Source organism: Erigeron canadensis, chromosome 2 (assembly GCF_010389155.1).
Source record: "Erigeron canadensis isolate Cc75 chromosome 2, C_canadensis_v1, whole genome shotgun sequence".
In the NCBI taxonomy this organism is placed as follows: Eukaryota; Viridiplantae; Streptophyta; class Magnoliopsida; order Asterales; family Asteraceae; genus Erigeron; species Erigeron canadensis.
The window spans coordinates 39549964-39566822 of NC_057762.1; the positions used below are offsets into that span (position 1 = coordinate 39549964).

At 35.4% G+C, this 16859-nt stretch overlaps 3 protein-coding genes across 7 annotated transcripts; 1 reads left to right on the top strand and 2 right to left on the bottom strand.

The window, feature by feature from the left end:
• Positions 1 to 2955: 2955 nt before the first annotated feature.
• On the bottom strand, positions 2956 to 3987 carry LOC122588247. The gene is made up of 2 exons (XM_043760367.1): positions 3480 to 3987; positions 2956 to 3374 (listed from the first exon to the last, which is right to left on the bottom strand). The coding sequence occupies exons 1-2, from the start codon at positions 3985 to 3987 to the stop codon at positions 2956 to 2958; spliced, it is 927 nt and encodes a 308-aa protein (XP_043616302.1).
• Positions 3988 to 5664: 1677 nt separating this feature from the next.
• On the top strand, positions 5665 to 15865 carry LOC122587720 (ribonuclease TUDOR 1-like). Of its 5 annotated transcripts, none has more exons than XR_006322153.1 (7): positions 5665 to 5897; positions 10927 to 11190; positions 11418 to 11462; positions 11657 to 11736; positions 12064 to 12330; positions 12419 to 14166; positions 15687 to 15865. XR_006322153.1 is itself a non-coding variant. In XM_043759884.1 (2 exons), the coding sequence occupies exon 2, from the start codon at positions 6313 to 6315 to the stop codon at positions 8434 to 8436; it is 2124 nt and encodes a 707-aa protein (XP_043615819.1). In that variant the 5' UTR covers positions 5665 to 5897; positions 6302 to 6312; the 3' UTR covers positions 8437 to 8593. The 5 variants fall into 5 exon arrangements, 2 of the variants coding, with proteins under 2 accessions (XP_043615819.1, XP_043615820.1); XR_006322154.1 differs by lacking the exon at positions 15687 to 15865 and having other exon boundaries at positions 12419 to 12499; positions 13147 to 13736; XR_006322155.1 differs by lacking the exon at positions 15687 to 15865 and having other exon boundaries at positions 10927 to 11185; positions 12419 to 13736.
• LOC122587721 lies at positions 13699 to 14560 on the bottom strand. The gene is made up of 2 exons (XM_043759886.1): positions 14374 to 14560; positions 13699 to 14194 (listed from the first exon to the last, which is right to left on the bottom strand). The coding sequence occupies exons 1-2, from the start codon at positions 14558 to 14560 to the stop codon at positions 13749 to 13751; spliced, it is 633 nt and encodes a 210-aa protein (XP_043615821.1). The 3' UTR covers positions 13699 to 13748.
• Positions 15866 to 16859: the final 994 nt, after the last annotated feature.

The window sequence follows — 16859 nt, forward strand, 5'->3', positions numbered from 1 at the left end:
TTCGTTTATCCGTTCGTTAAGTTAAACGAACGAACATGAACAAGTTCCCGTTCGTGTTCGTTCGGTTCGTTTACAGCCCTAGGTTTAACCACATATATTATTATTATTTAGATATATAAATATATGATAGGAGGAGATATATCAATTGCTATAGGATTGTATAGTAAGAAAGACTCAAAAAGTGTTATATAAGGCAAAATTAAACATTTACGGTCAAAGTTAAAAAAGAAACACTCAAAAAGTCAAAATAAGACACTTAATATGAGACGGAGTAAGTACTTTTTATTTGTTAGTATATATAGTGAAATTTTTATTATTAAGCTAATAGTGTCCTTTTTTGTCATTTTACATTTTTAAATTACAGCTACAGCTATCGTGCTAAACACTCCTAATAGATAAAAGCTTTTTTTAACAGCTTTAATGAAAAGCTACAGCTTACAGCTACAACTAAAAGCTACAGCTATCAACTACAGCTAGTTTTGCCAAACATACCCTTAGTGAGAGAAGAAGAAAGTATAGGAAAGGAAAAGAATTCTGGATGGAAAATGCGTATATATATATAGTAGCTTTCCGGTGACAATAAGAACAGTGAGAACAATTTATGTCCATTGGATGAAATAAATTAAAGATTAAGATGATTGAGGGTATTTTTGAAATATTTAATGTAATTAATGGTGAATATGTCTCTTTACATGTATTTTAAAGGACAAAACAATCACTTAAAATAAACAATTAAAAAAAACATAAAAAATGAGTTAAATGCAAGAATTGTCCCCGTGGTTTGTTACTTTTTGCAAAGGCAGTCCCTTTCTTGATTTTTTAGTAACTGTGGTCCCTGAAAATATGTTTCAGTTGCAACGGTGGTCCCTCACTAACGGAAGCGTTAGTTAGTGTCGTTAAGTTTCTCATGTGAGTAGCACATGAAAGGTATAAATGTCCTTCCTCCTGCATAAATAGAGGGGTGTTCAAAAGTATCGTATATGAACCATCATCCCAAAATTCGATTCGATTTTCTCTGAAAAGTTGGATACAATAAATTCGGATTTAAATTCGGATAGTAATTCTTGAAAAGTTTCAGATATTTTGAATATCTAAAAATATCTAGAATTTTTTTTGGTTAAATTTCAATATCATTTTTTAAAAATTCGAAAATATCAAAAGATATCGACAATTTCTAGTTTCAATATCCGAAAGTATCCAAAACGTTATTCTTAATATCTCTAATAATACAAAAATATCTATGATATTTATTTTTCCCTAAAATTCAGATACTTGAGATATTTTTTTTTAGGATACTTTTTTTTCCCCTAAAACTCGGTTATCCGAATTTTGGATATTCAAAATTTCGGATAGTGGATTTGAATATCCGAACACATATCCAAAGGTTTTGAATATCCGAAATATCTAAAACTTTCAAGATAAGATACGCATAATATCTCTTTTGGATATCCAAAATTTTGATCTGGAAATTTAGGATATACAAAAGTCGAATATCCGACTTTTAGATATTCGAATATCCAAAGTTTTCAAAAATATTTACCTAAATCTAAATCCATATCCGAACCAAAATTTGAATATCCGACATTTCAAATAAATATCGGATTAGATTTTAAATAACGTGTTTGGATACAAATACTTTTGAACATCCCTATGTTTGTGTAGGTGGAAGAACATTAATACCCCTTATGTGCTACTCACATGGGAAACTTAACAACACTAATTAACGATTTTGTTACTGAGGGACGGTCGTTGCAACTGAAACATATCTTCAGGGACCACGGTTGCTAAAAAAATAAAGAGAGGGACTACCATTGCAAAAAGTGACAAACCACGGGTACCATTCTTGTTTTTAACTCTAAAAAAATACATGTCGAGTATTCATGGCAGTTTAAGTATAATAATAACATAAATGACAGGTTTTTTTTATATTAATATTAATAACTAGATACATGTCTGCATCCTAATTCTTAAATAGTGCATCCTAAAATCAATTTATCAGATTATGTGTATAAAAAACTAACATGACCTAGGATGCATAAAATTACTTTGGATGCATAAAAACTAACGGATGCGTAAAAATTAATTCACATGGATGCATAAAACTAATTTAACTTGGATCAATTAACGAAAAAATTCAGAAACAGGAGAATTTTAAAAAAAACAATGGCATATATTGTTGAGAAATTTGGGGAATTAATAAATATACATATACAGAATCGTATGAGGCTTGGTTTGTGAAATGGAAATTAAATAATTTAAGTATTTAATACGAAAATGGATATGCAATTATGACATGGAAACTGTAAACTAATAACTAAGAGGCTACTCAATGGAGGACATTAATCCACCTAAGACTAGTCCCTGTCAGCGCCACATCAGCAAAAAACACTCCAAGGACTAATCTCCCCCAAAATGCACCCAATGGACTCATCCACCAAAGACTAGTTTTGGATCCACCTATTATTTAATTCTACCAATTTATCCAAACTTTACACTTTTAACCCTCTAAAATTTATGACAAACTAAAACATACCCAAATTAAAAACATTTCATTAAAAATAAAAATATTACACAATTTATTAAAAAAACACATTACAATACTTCAAAATAAAGGAAACACACATTAAAATAAAAACATTAACAATAGTTTATTATAAAAAACACACATTAAGCCGGGAGGCGCCATATATGCTCCGTAAGATCATGACGAAGAGCATGATGCACATTGCAATCTCGAAGCTCCTTGCCGGTACGTTGGTGAAGTGCAATCCTTTCCTCGAACGTATGCTCCGGTAAGACGATTGAATCAATGTCGTCTCCATCCTCGAGTGAGCTTATGGCGTACCCCGCATCTTCAACCTTCATGTTATGCAATATAACACATGCGTACATTGTTCGAGTGATCCGATTCACGCTTTTTGATCTTGCTGGTTGGGTTAGAATGTGTCATGAGTTTTAAAGCCCTCCAAAGGCACGCTCGACATCCTTTCGGGCACTTTCTTGAAACTTTTTAAATTTCTTTCGCTTCTCATCTTGAGGGCATGAATACGCCTTTACAAAAGTCGACCATTCGGGATAAATGTCGTCTGCAAGATAATAACCCTTTTTGTAGTGGGTGCCATTAACAGTGAACGAGCTATCAGGTGCACGATCTTCAATGATTTCCCTAAATAAAGGCGACTGGTTCAGAACATTTATATCATTGTTCGAACTAGCTGTGCCGAAAAAAGCATGCCAGATCCACCTATCGTATGAAGCTACTGCTTCAAGCATGATGGTTGGATGACCGTGATCACCACGCATAAACTGACCTTGCCATGCCTTGGGGCAGTTCTTCCAAGGCCAGTGCATGCAATCAATGCTTCCAAGCATGCCTGGAAAGCCATGAAGCTCTTCATGTCAAGCGTACAAGCGTTGTATGTCCTCCGGTGTTGGTCTACGCAAGTATTCATCCCTGTAAAGTTCAAACACACACTTACAATAATAGTCTAGATAACACCTTGATGTTTCTTCACCCATCTGTAGATACTCGTCAAGCGAGTCGGGATTGTAGCCATACGTCAATTGACGTATGGCGCATACACACTTTTGGATGGTGTTGAAACCAGGCTTTCCTCGGGCATCAAGTTGCCTGTCTTGCATTCTTTTAAAATGCAAAGGCACAGGACCTGGATTGCGAGATAGGTATGATATTATGTCGTTCACGATGCGCAAGAACATAGGTCTAGACATACTGAATCGTCGCCTAAAGCTCTTCAACGAATACTTTGGGTTTTCGTTAAAGTAAGCTGTCATTAGGCGCTCGTCAGCACCATATCGATCTCTTTCGACGACGCTACGGGGTATGTATGGTCTTGATGATTCACCTTGTTCAAGCAAATCAACACATTCGACCATGATACCAAAAAGCTCTTCATCATCGTCCCTAGTAGGAAACAAATCGGGTCTCGTGTACGTTGATAAACTTGAATGAAATTGGTTGTTCATGATGATTTATGTATACGAAAGTGTGTTTTGGTATAATATAGGTGAATATATGCAAGAGTGGTGTCAAATGGTGGTTCACTTGAAGTGTATATATATAGCCATTTTGAAAAACTAGCCGTTAAGGACGAAAGTTGTAACTTTTTTGAATCTGTTTTGAACTATATAGCCGTTTAGGGGCTAAAGTTGCCAAATAATGAAACTCATGTTTGTCTTCTTCCCTTTGAATTCTAACCGTTACATTCAAAAAAAAAACAAGAAAGGAGACTAGTCCCTGGAGGGACGAACGAGGCGGACAAGTGAGGCGGGCGAGCAAGGAACGAGTCCCATCCAACGGTGTGGACTCGTCCCTGCAAGTCGAACGAAGCCAGGGACGAACCACTGGCTACCCTCTAATTGAATCACGGTCGATTGTTTTAATTTAAATTTAAATTTAAAAAGGTAGTGAATTTTAGATAATCTAAAACTGCTTGATAAAAAATTATAAATTTATTTGTATTTTCCCATCGTCAATATTACCCTTTTAAATGTATGATGATTTGGAAGTCTCCTATTGGTTTTTACATGTTCTTATTTTTGTTTTGTTCTTATTGGATGACTACCCTATATATATACTATATAGGAGACCTTTATTTTGAGAACCTATTTTTTTTTGTAAGAACCGTGAAAACTCCCAAATAATATACTTGTTCACATGTTATTTTTGTTCATTCATAGTTCTTAAAAAAAAATGGTTCTCAAAATAAGAAAACTTTCTCTCTCTCTCTATATATATACACTAGTTTTCAGGCCATCGGATGGATAGATTTAAAAAGTATTTTTCTGGTTTCGTTTTAAGTAAATTAGGTTTCGCTTGAAATAATACTTATTATAAATTTCGTTTTAAGTAAATTAGGGTTCAACTTTTTTTTTTTAAGTTATAATAAATTAAAGTAAATTAAAAGAAAAGATGAAAACCTTATGTTAAATTTATCTATTTATATCTTTTTACAATTCTTTTTTTTTAAATCTTTTATACATATGTATATAAACTAGACCAATTTCCGCGCGACGCAATGGAAATGATGATGGCGGCGACGTGTAGTGGGGGTGGGTGATTAGTGGTGGTGGCGACGAAAACGAGTAGTGTAGGATACTTATGCAAAGATAATTGATGTAAAAATGATAGTTTAGTAATTTTGGGAGTACAAGAATCCTTGTAAATTATTACATAAGGTTAATTCTGTTAAACCACTTGTAAAGTGAGCTAGCTACTTAGATTAACTACAAAATAAAAATAAAGAGTAAAAAACACAGCAAAATAACTTAAACCACCAAATAATATTTTCAAGAACCGAACCAAATGATGACGGACGTTCAACCAGTCTGTTCGAGCCAGAAATTTATTATCATCATCTCTACTCTCTTATAAAGCAAATGGTCCTTTCTATTTTTAGTAATTTTTTTCTTTGAATTATCAATTAACATTTTAAGCCCATATCCTTTTAAATATTCAACTATCACCTTTACATCAACCTATACTATTTTAGACTTGACACAACCACCACCAAAAATAATACCGTCACCGATAATACTAGACTGTCGTGCCACTACCACCGCCGTATTATATGGGTACCATGCTCGTATAGAGAAATATAAATATATAATCCAACTAAAAGACAAATACAGATAATTGCAAAATAAAACCTCTTGAAGGAAATTCTGGTTCACAACTGAGCAAGAAAAATGGGCTTCTCTTATCCCACTGAAACCCCTTTGTTCCAGTTTCGACTCCTGTTAACCCCCACCCTAAAACTCACTGTTCAGATTCTGTTCAACAACACACTTTGTGGTTGACCTCATTGGGATTATTCTTGAACCTGCTTTCAATCTCAAATGGAGTAAGACCAGACGCAGATCCTCCCTCATTTCTTGTAAGTTCTATTACTCGTAATTTTTAATGAATACTCATTATCATTATTATAATAGTAATCATAATTAATAATGGAAATTGGAAAGTAAATAATGCGAGTAAAAGAAGGAAACAATGCAAATTAAGTAAATACTTGGTAAAAATTGTAAAACAAGGGAATTAGAGTTGGAAACATATTTGGTTTCCATATTTAAGTCCAAAATTTACCTATATATACTCTAATAACTCGGCCTCATTCAATTCATTCACATAATAAACCTAATTAAAAAAAGTTATCGATCAATCACAAGAGTTTATTAAATTACGTACGACGAGAGATTAAATAGAGTCTCGCAATCTCTTCGATCGTAAAAGAGAATTACGAAGGGTTTAATTGGTTTCTAATCGTTCGTACTTTTAATTGAGATACTGTGATCATGGCGGCAGCAAGTTCTTGTTCTGGCGAGTGGTTTAGAGGCCGAGTGAAGGCCGTCTTATCCGGTGATACATTGGTGGTTATGGGACTTGCAGAGGAAATCCCGCCAGAGACGACTATCGTTTTAGCTCATCTTCTCGCGCCACGATTGGCGAATAGAGAAGGCAAGGACCAACCGTTTGCATGGAAGAGCAGAGAATTCTTGCGAAAGTTGTGTATAGGAGAGGTTGTCGTGTTCAAAACCGTATACACTATCCCAAATACCAACAGAGAATTTTGCAGCGTCCTCCTTGATGATTCGACAAATATTGCTGAGGAAGTTGTTCAAGGTGGTTGGGCCAAGGTTAAAGAGGCTAGAGGGCGACGGGTGACTCGTATGCATGCTGAATTGTTACACCTTGAACAAATAGCCAAGATCAACGGCAAGGGCCTATGGGACAAGTCTCCTCGTGCTATTGCAGCTGCCGTTAGGAACCTTGCACCTTCAGCCGTTGCCAATCCATGGAATTTGAAAGCAAAGGACCTCGGTGCAGATAAAAACAAATTGGAAGCAATTGTTGAGCATGTTCGTGACGGGAGCTGTCTTTATGTTTATTTGCAGCTGCCATCAGGAGCCTTTCAGTTTGTTAAAGTGTTTGTTGCTGGAATCCAGGCCGCGTCAATGGGGAGAAGGAATAATAATAATAATGATGAATCTAAATCTACATCATCAACTGAGAATGAAGTATCCCCTGAGTATGGATGGGAAGCTAAACATTATACCGAGATTCGTGTACTAAGTCGAGTTGTTCGGATTGCCTCTAAGGGTTTTGACAAGTATGGCTGCTTGGTTGGTACCGTGTACTATCCTGCTGGTACAGAAGAGAAAAACCTTGCACTTGAGCTTATTAAAAATGGGTTTGCCAAGTATGTCGACTGGAGTGCAAGTAAGATGGACGTTGAGGCCCAGAAGGAGTTGAAGGCTGCAGAACTTGAAGCAAAGAACAATAAGTTGAAGATGTGGACAAACTATGTTCCACCATCACCTAGGAGTCAAAAGCCAAGTCCGAAGGCAGTTTCAAACAACTTGAGAGCTACGAAGCCAAAGGCAGTCTCAAAGAACTTTACTGGACAGGTAACTGAAGTTGTTAGTGGGGACTGCATCATCGTTGCGGATGATTCTGTACCCTTTGGCAGCCCAGGCGCCGAGAGGAGAATAAACCTGTCTTGCATAAAATGTCCCAATATGGCAAATCCGGATGAAAAGTCTGAACCTTATGCTCGTGAAGCTAGGGAACTTCTGAGAAGAAGGTTAATCGGCCGTCAAGTTCAAGTTTCAATGGAATACGTCCCCACAGCCAATGGATCCACTGATCAAAATGGGACAACAGAAACACAAGTTTTCTTGTTGTCTCAAGGGAAGGACAGTGAAGATGTATCCCCAGCAGCAGGTGGTCAGGAGCCTGGTCTAAATGTTGCTCAACTTATTATTTCTCGTGGTTTTGGCACTGTCGTTAAATATAGAGATAATAACAAGGAAAGATCGCACTATTACAAGAAACTTCTTGAAGAGGAGTCGGGGGCTGTAACTCGCGGGAAGGGTATTCATTCTTTTAAAATTCCTCCGGTTATGCATGTTACAGATCTAACAACGGCATCCCAGAAAGCCAAAGAGTATCTGCCAACTTTGCAACGTAACAAGAGGATGGCTGCTATCGTTGAACATGTACTAAGTGGTTACCGATATAAAATTTTTGTACCAAAGGACGCGTGCAGCATTGTTTTCTCATTATCTGGTGTTAAATGCCCCGTTAGGAAGGAGCCTTATTCTGATGAAGCTATGTCACTAATGAGAAGGAAACTTATGCAAAGGGATGTAGAGATTGAAGTAGAAACGGTTAGAAATGGGGCTTTCGTGGGTTGTTTATGGGAATCAAATACGAATGCCGGTGTCACCCTTTTGGAAGCCGGTCTTGCAAGGCTTCAGACTTCCTTTGAAGCAAATAAGATTACAGATGGTCGCCTTCTTGCTGAAGCAGAGCAGCTCGCGAGAAAACAGAAACTCAAGATATGGAGTGATGTAAATTCAGAAGCAGATGAGAAGGATTTGTCTGCAAACGGTGTGACTTCAAAGGCTAAAACCTGAAGACAAAAGGGAGAGTGGGAGACAATCTCAAAAGGCACTCTAGCTTGGATCGTGTAGCCACTTGAATATCATTTGTATATTGGTGCTTTATGAAGCATGTATATTCTATGTAATTCTTTTATCCATCATAATATATAGTAACAATTGTTATTATCTATATTTTGTTTTATGTAATTCTTTTACTTTCTTAGATTAGTTATAGAAATTATAGCTTTTTACATGTGGGTTAAATTACCACATCCCAAACAAATCAAATACGGAATATTAGTAAGAATTAGTGTCTTCCGACAATCGAAAAAGGGCAAACTCCTATTTTCAGATTTCTTAAATTTTAGTAATTCCACCTCACAATCACACCTTTGCACGTCCGAGCAGCTCCACCTCAGATCCTCTGTCATTAACGGTAAGAGTTGAAACCTTTCGATCAGTTGTTTTAGTTAACTGTCGTATATAATATTAAAAAAAACCTACGAACAATACCCATTGTCAAAATAAACATTTTAAAGCATACCAAAAAAGTCACCAAATTTCTAAAACATCAAATGAGATGCACATTCACTATTGCTATCTTCAATAAGCTTATAACTTAAGAGCATGATAAGCTTATACCTCAAATACGCTCAGCTAACCTAGAGCCACAACTTAAGTTTTCTCTTATACAAAGATAATAATGAGATTTTTGAAGACTCCTGTTCTAAAAGGTAAATACCGACCTCAATGGTTTGTTCAGAAGCCATTGTGATTGTGATGCTCGTTTTTCTAGCTCAAGTGTTTAATGGGCAAGGAAGGCCTTTTTGGTCCTCTTTCTATTGAACTTTTCTTACCTGAAAGCGAATAAAAGTATCAATGTTATTGGTCGAACCTTGACCTTAGTTGTATATAGGAACACTTTATAGATTCAAGAACATGACAGCTTTGACACTTACGGTGGCAATGGGTTCTTAGACACGCATCTGATAAAGTTGCCTTTAGATGCTACCATAAAGAAGACCTCCACTTGCAGCATCCACAAAATATGGAGTATCCCATCTACATTCCATAGCAAGTGACATACAATAAACTACAAAGCATTTAGAAAAGGATATAAACTTAAATCTAGAGAAACTGGATTCTTGGGTGTACCCGGTCTCTACAGGGATACTTACCCATGCATAACGAACAGACCATTAAATATGGTTTGGCAAACTGAGAGATCACATCCTGAATGGATGACTGCGAAACCACATGCTCCCTGGCATGTTACAAACACTTTTCCACAAAAGCTTGAGCAGGAGCAACAACAAATTGATACTCGAGAGCAGATGGAATAAGTGGTTAATATTATTGTTTAGATATTTCTAGTATTATCTTGTAGTTATATAGATGATAGTGGTTAATATTATTGTTGTTTTGGTGTCGCTTGTTGTTCATCCAATTCGGTATTATCCTTTTAGCTTATTCATTTGCTCAATGCTGTGATTGTATATTTAATTGCTCAATCCGTGTTAGCTTAATTGAGTGAAGATACGAAATCATAAATAAGCTCTACCAAGGATTGCCAAGCGCGCGCTAGCGCGCTACAGCTTACGCAGTTGATCGGATCAGATAGCCCTGTGGAGGCACCATTTGTGACTATTGGACAAATTTCCTCTTTAACGCAAGTCGTTATGGCGCTTTGGAACACTGCCGATCGCCGCCTGATGTTGTTTATTTTGTGATACTAGTGAGGTGATTTCCGATTAGCTTGATATCGAGTTTACTTGAAATCGAGTTAGTTCACCAGCTTGTTCATAAACTGTATGATCAAATGTCTGAAAGAAATAAATGCTGCTGGTGTTGCTTTAAGTTCATTTTTTCTCGTTTCCTTGTTGTCATTCAGTGTTGTCACTGTTAAATTGTGTTTTGCTCAGTGTTTGTTTATGTGTAGGTAGTTATTTCAATATTGTGGGTTTGAGAATATGTCTACTTCACTTTCAGTAAATGTAACAGAATTTTTGCTCCATTCAGTGTACTAGTAACTAATATTGATAAACTGCACGTTTATTTCTTGTATAGTGTTTGCTCATATATTTGCTCGGTGTTTGCTATTTAGTCGATGATTTACTTAGTATGTCGGTAATCAACTCATTGTTTTTAAGCCTGTTAGGCGTTTACAATTAGTCACCTGCGTGTGCTCATTGTTTAGCGTTGAATAAACTCGCTTAGACATTCATTGGTTTTACTTGAATTTATCGTGCTAAGTCTTCGTATGAATAGCTTCGAAACTCGCTCGGTTTTTGACTAACTGGTTTAATCTTTACTCTTTAGTTATGTTGGGCTCAGTTTACTCAATTCACATTAGGCTCGGTGTTTTGCCCACTTTTAGTTACTGAAAAAATGGCTACACTATCAGCACAAAGAATACCATTCTAAAGAAGTAGTATGATGGATGGTGTGTCAAGTTTTTGGTTTGCATATTATTTTGTTTATCTAAGCACAAAGATTACTTTTCATTTACTTCTATTTTGGTAGGTGCTCTTGATGGTAGTAGCAAATCCTACTAATCTCGTGAAGGCCTGTCTACAAGCTGGAGGAAAACTGCCAGCTGTTGTGCCAAGGCGTTACTCTGAGGCATTATATGCCTATGCAACAATAATAGTGAGACAGGTAGATGTTTCTGGTCGGTCTACAAGCTGAAGGAAAAATGGAGAATGAACCAGGCTAGTCTAATGGGGGAAATATATAGTGCATCTAGTGATGGGCTTCGAAAAGAATGTGTTTGGTATTGATGGTATGGTAAGCTTAATACATGTTTAATTATTGATTTTTTTACAAGTAATTGCACATTGGAACCATATACTTATGAATGGTTTGACTTGGTTACTAGTGGATGTAATGATGTACAAACACCCATTTTAATCTCCATCATGCTTTTACTTGGTACCCAACCTGCCTTGCCTGCCGATATTGCCACCTCATGTTTAAAAATAAGTCTTGAGTTCTTTAATTCTTTTATTTTTCAGCGCTTTGATGATAAACTACCTGCAGACAACCTTTTTTACCTTCAGGTACTCTTTTTTATTCTTATTACTTGTTAAGTTAGGTTAACTATAAAGTCAATAGTACAAATGTTACAATCTCTATTTTCATCAGGTTATTAAATGTAGGCATTGAGAAATCATCTTTTGATTGGTTTTTATATTCCACCTCAGAGTAATTGGTATATCGTGTATGTATATTTGATTCAAATATCAATATGTAGGCTGTTGAATTCGGACATGTGGTTCTTGATATACTTAAATTTGCTGATCCTATTGCTCGTGGATTAGCAGCTACATCAAGGTATTCTTGTTTTTCTATCTTCTTTTGTAGAGATGGCAAGATGGGAATGGGTCAAAAATCTTTGTATGGGTTGAAACTGGAAGGGTAGAAAATGGGTTGATCAAGTTTAAGGTTTTCAAGTCATTGTCTCGACATGTTTTAAGCACTGTCAGTTTAAGTGAGGCTTTCCCCCTTGGCATGGTTAAGTACCAACATAGTTTTGGTCTGCTGCTGCAAGAGGTTCTAAGAACTGCTCATCTTGCATGGTTAAGTATCATTGTTTGTATGTATGTTTGTTTCTACATTGTTCTTACTAATATTATTTATGTACATGTTTTGTGTTTGCAGAAAAGTTTTTCTTGCTTTCTATTGAGAGTCAAGGACTCAAGGCTCTTCCTTCGTCTATATACAAAAAAAAAAAGAAAGGATCATCGTGTCCTATTGTTTCTACTGTGCTTTATGTTTGACATTTCATTTATCTGTAGCAATTAAACCCATATAAATAATAAGATTGTATCTTGTTCCTGAGATACTGAAGGAGGTATGCCTTATAGAGGTAGCTTGTGGATGCATGACGAGTTGGTCGATGGTGGAAAGCCCGGGGGTACAGTCAAGGTAAATTATATTTTGAACTTTTTAGGATGTTAACCATCATTTGGCTGAACAAGTTGCCAATAAAACATCTGATATGTAAACCTTTTAGGCTTCGGATAAAGAAAAATCTGATTTGGCATGCGAGGGTGTCGTCTTCTTTACTGGAGATCTAGCATAGCATTTATCCAAGGTTTGATATCATTTCTTTAGCAATATGTTAAATCTATAAATACTATCTTTCTTATTAAATGATTTTAAAATGTATTATTTTAGATGTAGCTCTTTTATATTTTAAATTAATTCAAACTTTAGAGTGGGCTTACATTTTGTGCTATGCTGTTGCACTTGCTCAAATGTCATGCTCAAGAAACAGATATGATGTCACTCGAGTAGTGTAAAATGCTATAATCTTTTGTCACAAGATGCAATAGATCTTCGGTTTAAACTTAAATACTTTTTAATGTTTTATGTAGAAGTTACTTTTGATGTTAAATGGACCAATTGGTTAATGTAATGTATAATAGTTTGAAATTGAATATCTTCATTTGTATGATAATCGGCTATGGACCAAAATTCTTGTCTTTTTTTTATGATATAATGTTAAATGTCTTTTAATTGTATCAGAAATAGGAGTAGACGCCACAATATTAGTTGGCTGATTGGGTAATTAACTTAAAAATTACTACAACAATTGTCCTACAATTGTCGTATGTAACTTGTATTTCCCTCAACTCCTAAGCATGCATCTTGCTAATTTTAAGCCGGCAGTGCTTGCTCCGTTTGAGATTGGAAGCGGGTTCTGGGCACATTGATTGCTCAAGTATAATCCTGATGCAGATAACCGCGAAGTGGGCTTGGTTCAGGTGTGAATCGTGCGGTGAACATTTGAGGCGTGGCCAGGTGAACATTTGATTTCTTAATTTGTAGTTAGAAGCAATATATAGGTGATCAAACAGTTAGGAGATGTTTCAAGATCGGAGAAAAAGGCAGGGGAAATTTTGTTTACGATGGGAACCAATTTTTGTTTCCAACTTGGCGGATAAAGAAGAACGGTTGAACAGCCATTAAGGGGCGATATGAGATGATACATCTGTTGATGAGGTGAGCCTGCTGGAGGCAACTTGACTACACCATTATTAAACCCATCTCCTAAAAGCTAGTTTATATTTAGTTAACTTAGATTCAACAGCCATATATATATAATGCTGACTGATCAAGCTAGAGCCTTGGTAACATCTCAAATCTAGTTCTCCTTTTTACTAAAGTATAATGTTTTAATGTCTTTCAATTGTATCAGGAATAGGAGTAGACTCCACAACATAAGTTGTCTTGCAAATTGTAATGTTATTATACTTCTAAAGGTGGAATAGCGTTTGATATTCAGTCGGAATAAAAGAAAACAAAATATATCAAAGATTTTTCGGTAACCCTTTTAATGTCTATATAACAGCATTGACCTTGATATCATATACGGATGCATCTTTTTTAAGCTCTCCTGCTTCATGCTTCTTCTGGTTCATCAGCCTTTCTTCTGCGTTGAACTTGGGAATTTTTACCATCAAGTAGTCTTCACCTTCGTGAGTAAGAAAGTATGCCTGTATATCTGATCTTATTTTGAATTTCAAATAATAATCTTCTTCTGTTAACAGAAATTGGCTTTGATACATGTGATGTGTTGCTTTGAATTCATCATACACTACCCCTCTTATGTAAAATTTGTTGCGGTCCACCGTCACCCTCAAGTTTTCATGGGAAATGACTCCCTTCATCGGTACAACCATGGTGAGACAGTGGTCCTCGTCCAGGGGGTCTAATGGCATAATTACCGTTGCACCAATACGATAAGTCCTCATCTCGGTGAGTAGCCCGAATTGATTAAATATATCTAATTCATCAAGGTAAAAAACAAAAACAACGGTTCATAAACTCACTAGTTAGAACTGATGTGTAGACTATGATCAATATGTTCAAGTAAAGTATATCTATTATGTATATATACAATAGCAAAGTCCAATAATAAAAAAAAACTGGATAAATATAATATTAAAAGAGAAGAAAACTAACTTTCATATAAGAAGCTAGGAATCCTATTAATGGCAACGTTGCGAACACGATGGAGATTATTCTTAAAACCATGACGATTGTTGGTGGTGCTAAAGAAACAGCGTTGATGATGAGTAGCCGCCAAAGTACGTGGTGAGATGACACACCGGGGAAGCCTGGAGGCAACAACCTTTACTAAGGAACCCATATATCTCCTCCTCCTCCTCCTATATATACCAGAGATGAATAATGTGTTATCAGTTTATCCAAATAACAATGACTTATTTATTAATCTTTGTAATTGTGGATATGTAGAATGATGTAAATACATACCTGAAAAATGGGTGCGACAATACTGTACGTGTTAGGGGTTGGATGACAATCGACAAATGACAAATAAATGAAAACCCTCTAAAAGGCTGGTTAAGTTAACAATGATTAAATGGGCCATTGTACGGGCTAATGGATATCTATCCATTTCATATATGGCCCGGCCCTGGCCCACTAAGTATCATCACAGATCAACTTATCTTTTTGCATGTTATTATTACAAAGGATTAAATTTCAATAACAAGGATAAAAATGAAATGTTAGTTGGATTGGCTTTCAAAAAAAAAAAAAAAGGTTTCCTTCATGAGTTAGCAAAGAGTTTATCCATTCTTTTCTTATTTTTACTTAGGCAATATATTTAATTTTTTGGATGATCATACGTATTTAATTACTCCATTTCTCCATAGGATTCTCCAAATGGAAGAAAAGATTGAGTATCTGCGTGTTCGATTAAAACAAACTTCCTTAACACCTTAATTACAAAGAAGGAAAAGATATATTAATATTAATTAGGTAGGGATATATATGCGATTATTTGAATTGAATTTGAATGCCTCGTTAATATATATATGAATGTGTTGTTAAACACTTAAATAAAGATAATTAGTTCTGCACTATGTTAGTTTTATGGACTTTTAATGCATCAAAATGATGTTTTTTAGGTGTTCTCACCGTTCTTATTTTAAGAGTGTTCTCACCTATATATATATATATATATATCAACAAAGAAAAGCGAACCCATATATATACATAATCATTAGGCAGTGTGTACGTATATAATTACAGTTAATATTGATTTTATTACTCGTATCATTTCTATCTAAAAAGATAAAGGGTCATTTATTATAAGAGATATACTGTATTTGGGAGGGATATATGGGATCATTTAAATGCCTCGTTAATATATAAAATGGAGTAACTAACAAACAATTAAACCCTAAAATATACGAGAGTATAGTAGTGTGTATATATAAACAAAAAATAATTACAGTTTGATTTGGTAGGAAGGAATAATTAATATACGGAAGATCGATGGGATGTTCGTGGAAGCAGATGATGAAGAATGCTACGAGGATGTTGTTGATCGACAGATCTCGGCCCCAGTTCATTCGTTACTCCTCAGAGTTTAGAGCATCGCATTGTTATAATAAGTGCGTTGAACCCCAAATCCCTTCCTCATCTCTCTTTGGTAAGTACCTACTCTCTTTGTAGTTTGTATATATATATATATATATGTATATCGATCGATCAGTTTGTATTTTTACCCGAATGCCTTTAGGATCTCTTTTAATTTGGATGTCGATATCACCTCGTGATGATATTTCAATTTCAATCTGAAGCGCATGCACCTAGCTACCTACCCTTATGATAATAATAATTCACATTAATTTGTTATCTAATAATTAATACTAACTGCATATATATTTTATTAGTTAATAACTAATGCTACTCGATCATATTCTAATTTTTGGCCTGAAATTTTGAAAACTTGAAATGGATATATAAAATTTATGTTTACATATGTGCAGTAGAATCTTGAGAGTAGTATAATTCTACTGGAACTTTTTAAGTATGCATGGTTCACATGATGCATAGACTTGATTGTGACAACTTAGTGGTTTAACTAATTTGCTTAAATATGCATTTGTGACAAGATAAGTTGTGGTCGAGATATAGAAGCTAGCAACAAGAACCATTATTGGTAACATGCATCTTCATAAGAATAGATAGCCTCATCCGAGTGCGGAGGATCCACTAAATGTTTGCTAACTAAATTGCCGGCCTCTCAAAGCAAATTAATTTTTGATTATATTCAGATGATAATAGTTTGAATGATCGTGATGCTTTTGATTGCCAAGGTAATTTAGTTAGATGATACTCTTATTTGTGTTTTATCTCAGACGGGTTTATAAAAACAACAAAGAGGATGAGTCGGTTTTATAAAAGAACGCTTTTTGAGCATGTTCCTTCAAGTCTGTTGGTTAGGCCACATGGGTGCGAAGAAACTGATGAAGCTGTACACTTTTTCGTGCCGATGCATGAAATAGATGGAAAGGACATCAAGGTATTGGTTAAGAAGAAAAACGTTACCAAGGTGATGGAGTGTTTGAAGCCACCCGAGGCTACAAAAGGTATGTTTGCTATATTGATTTACCAGATACTGATTCACCTGTCAA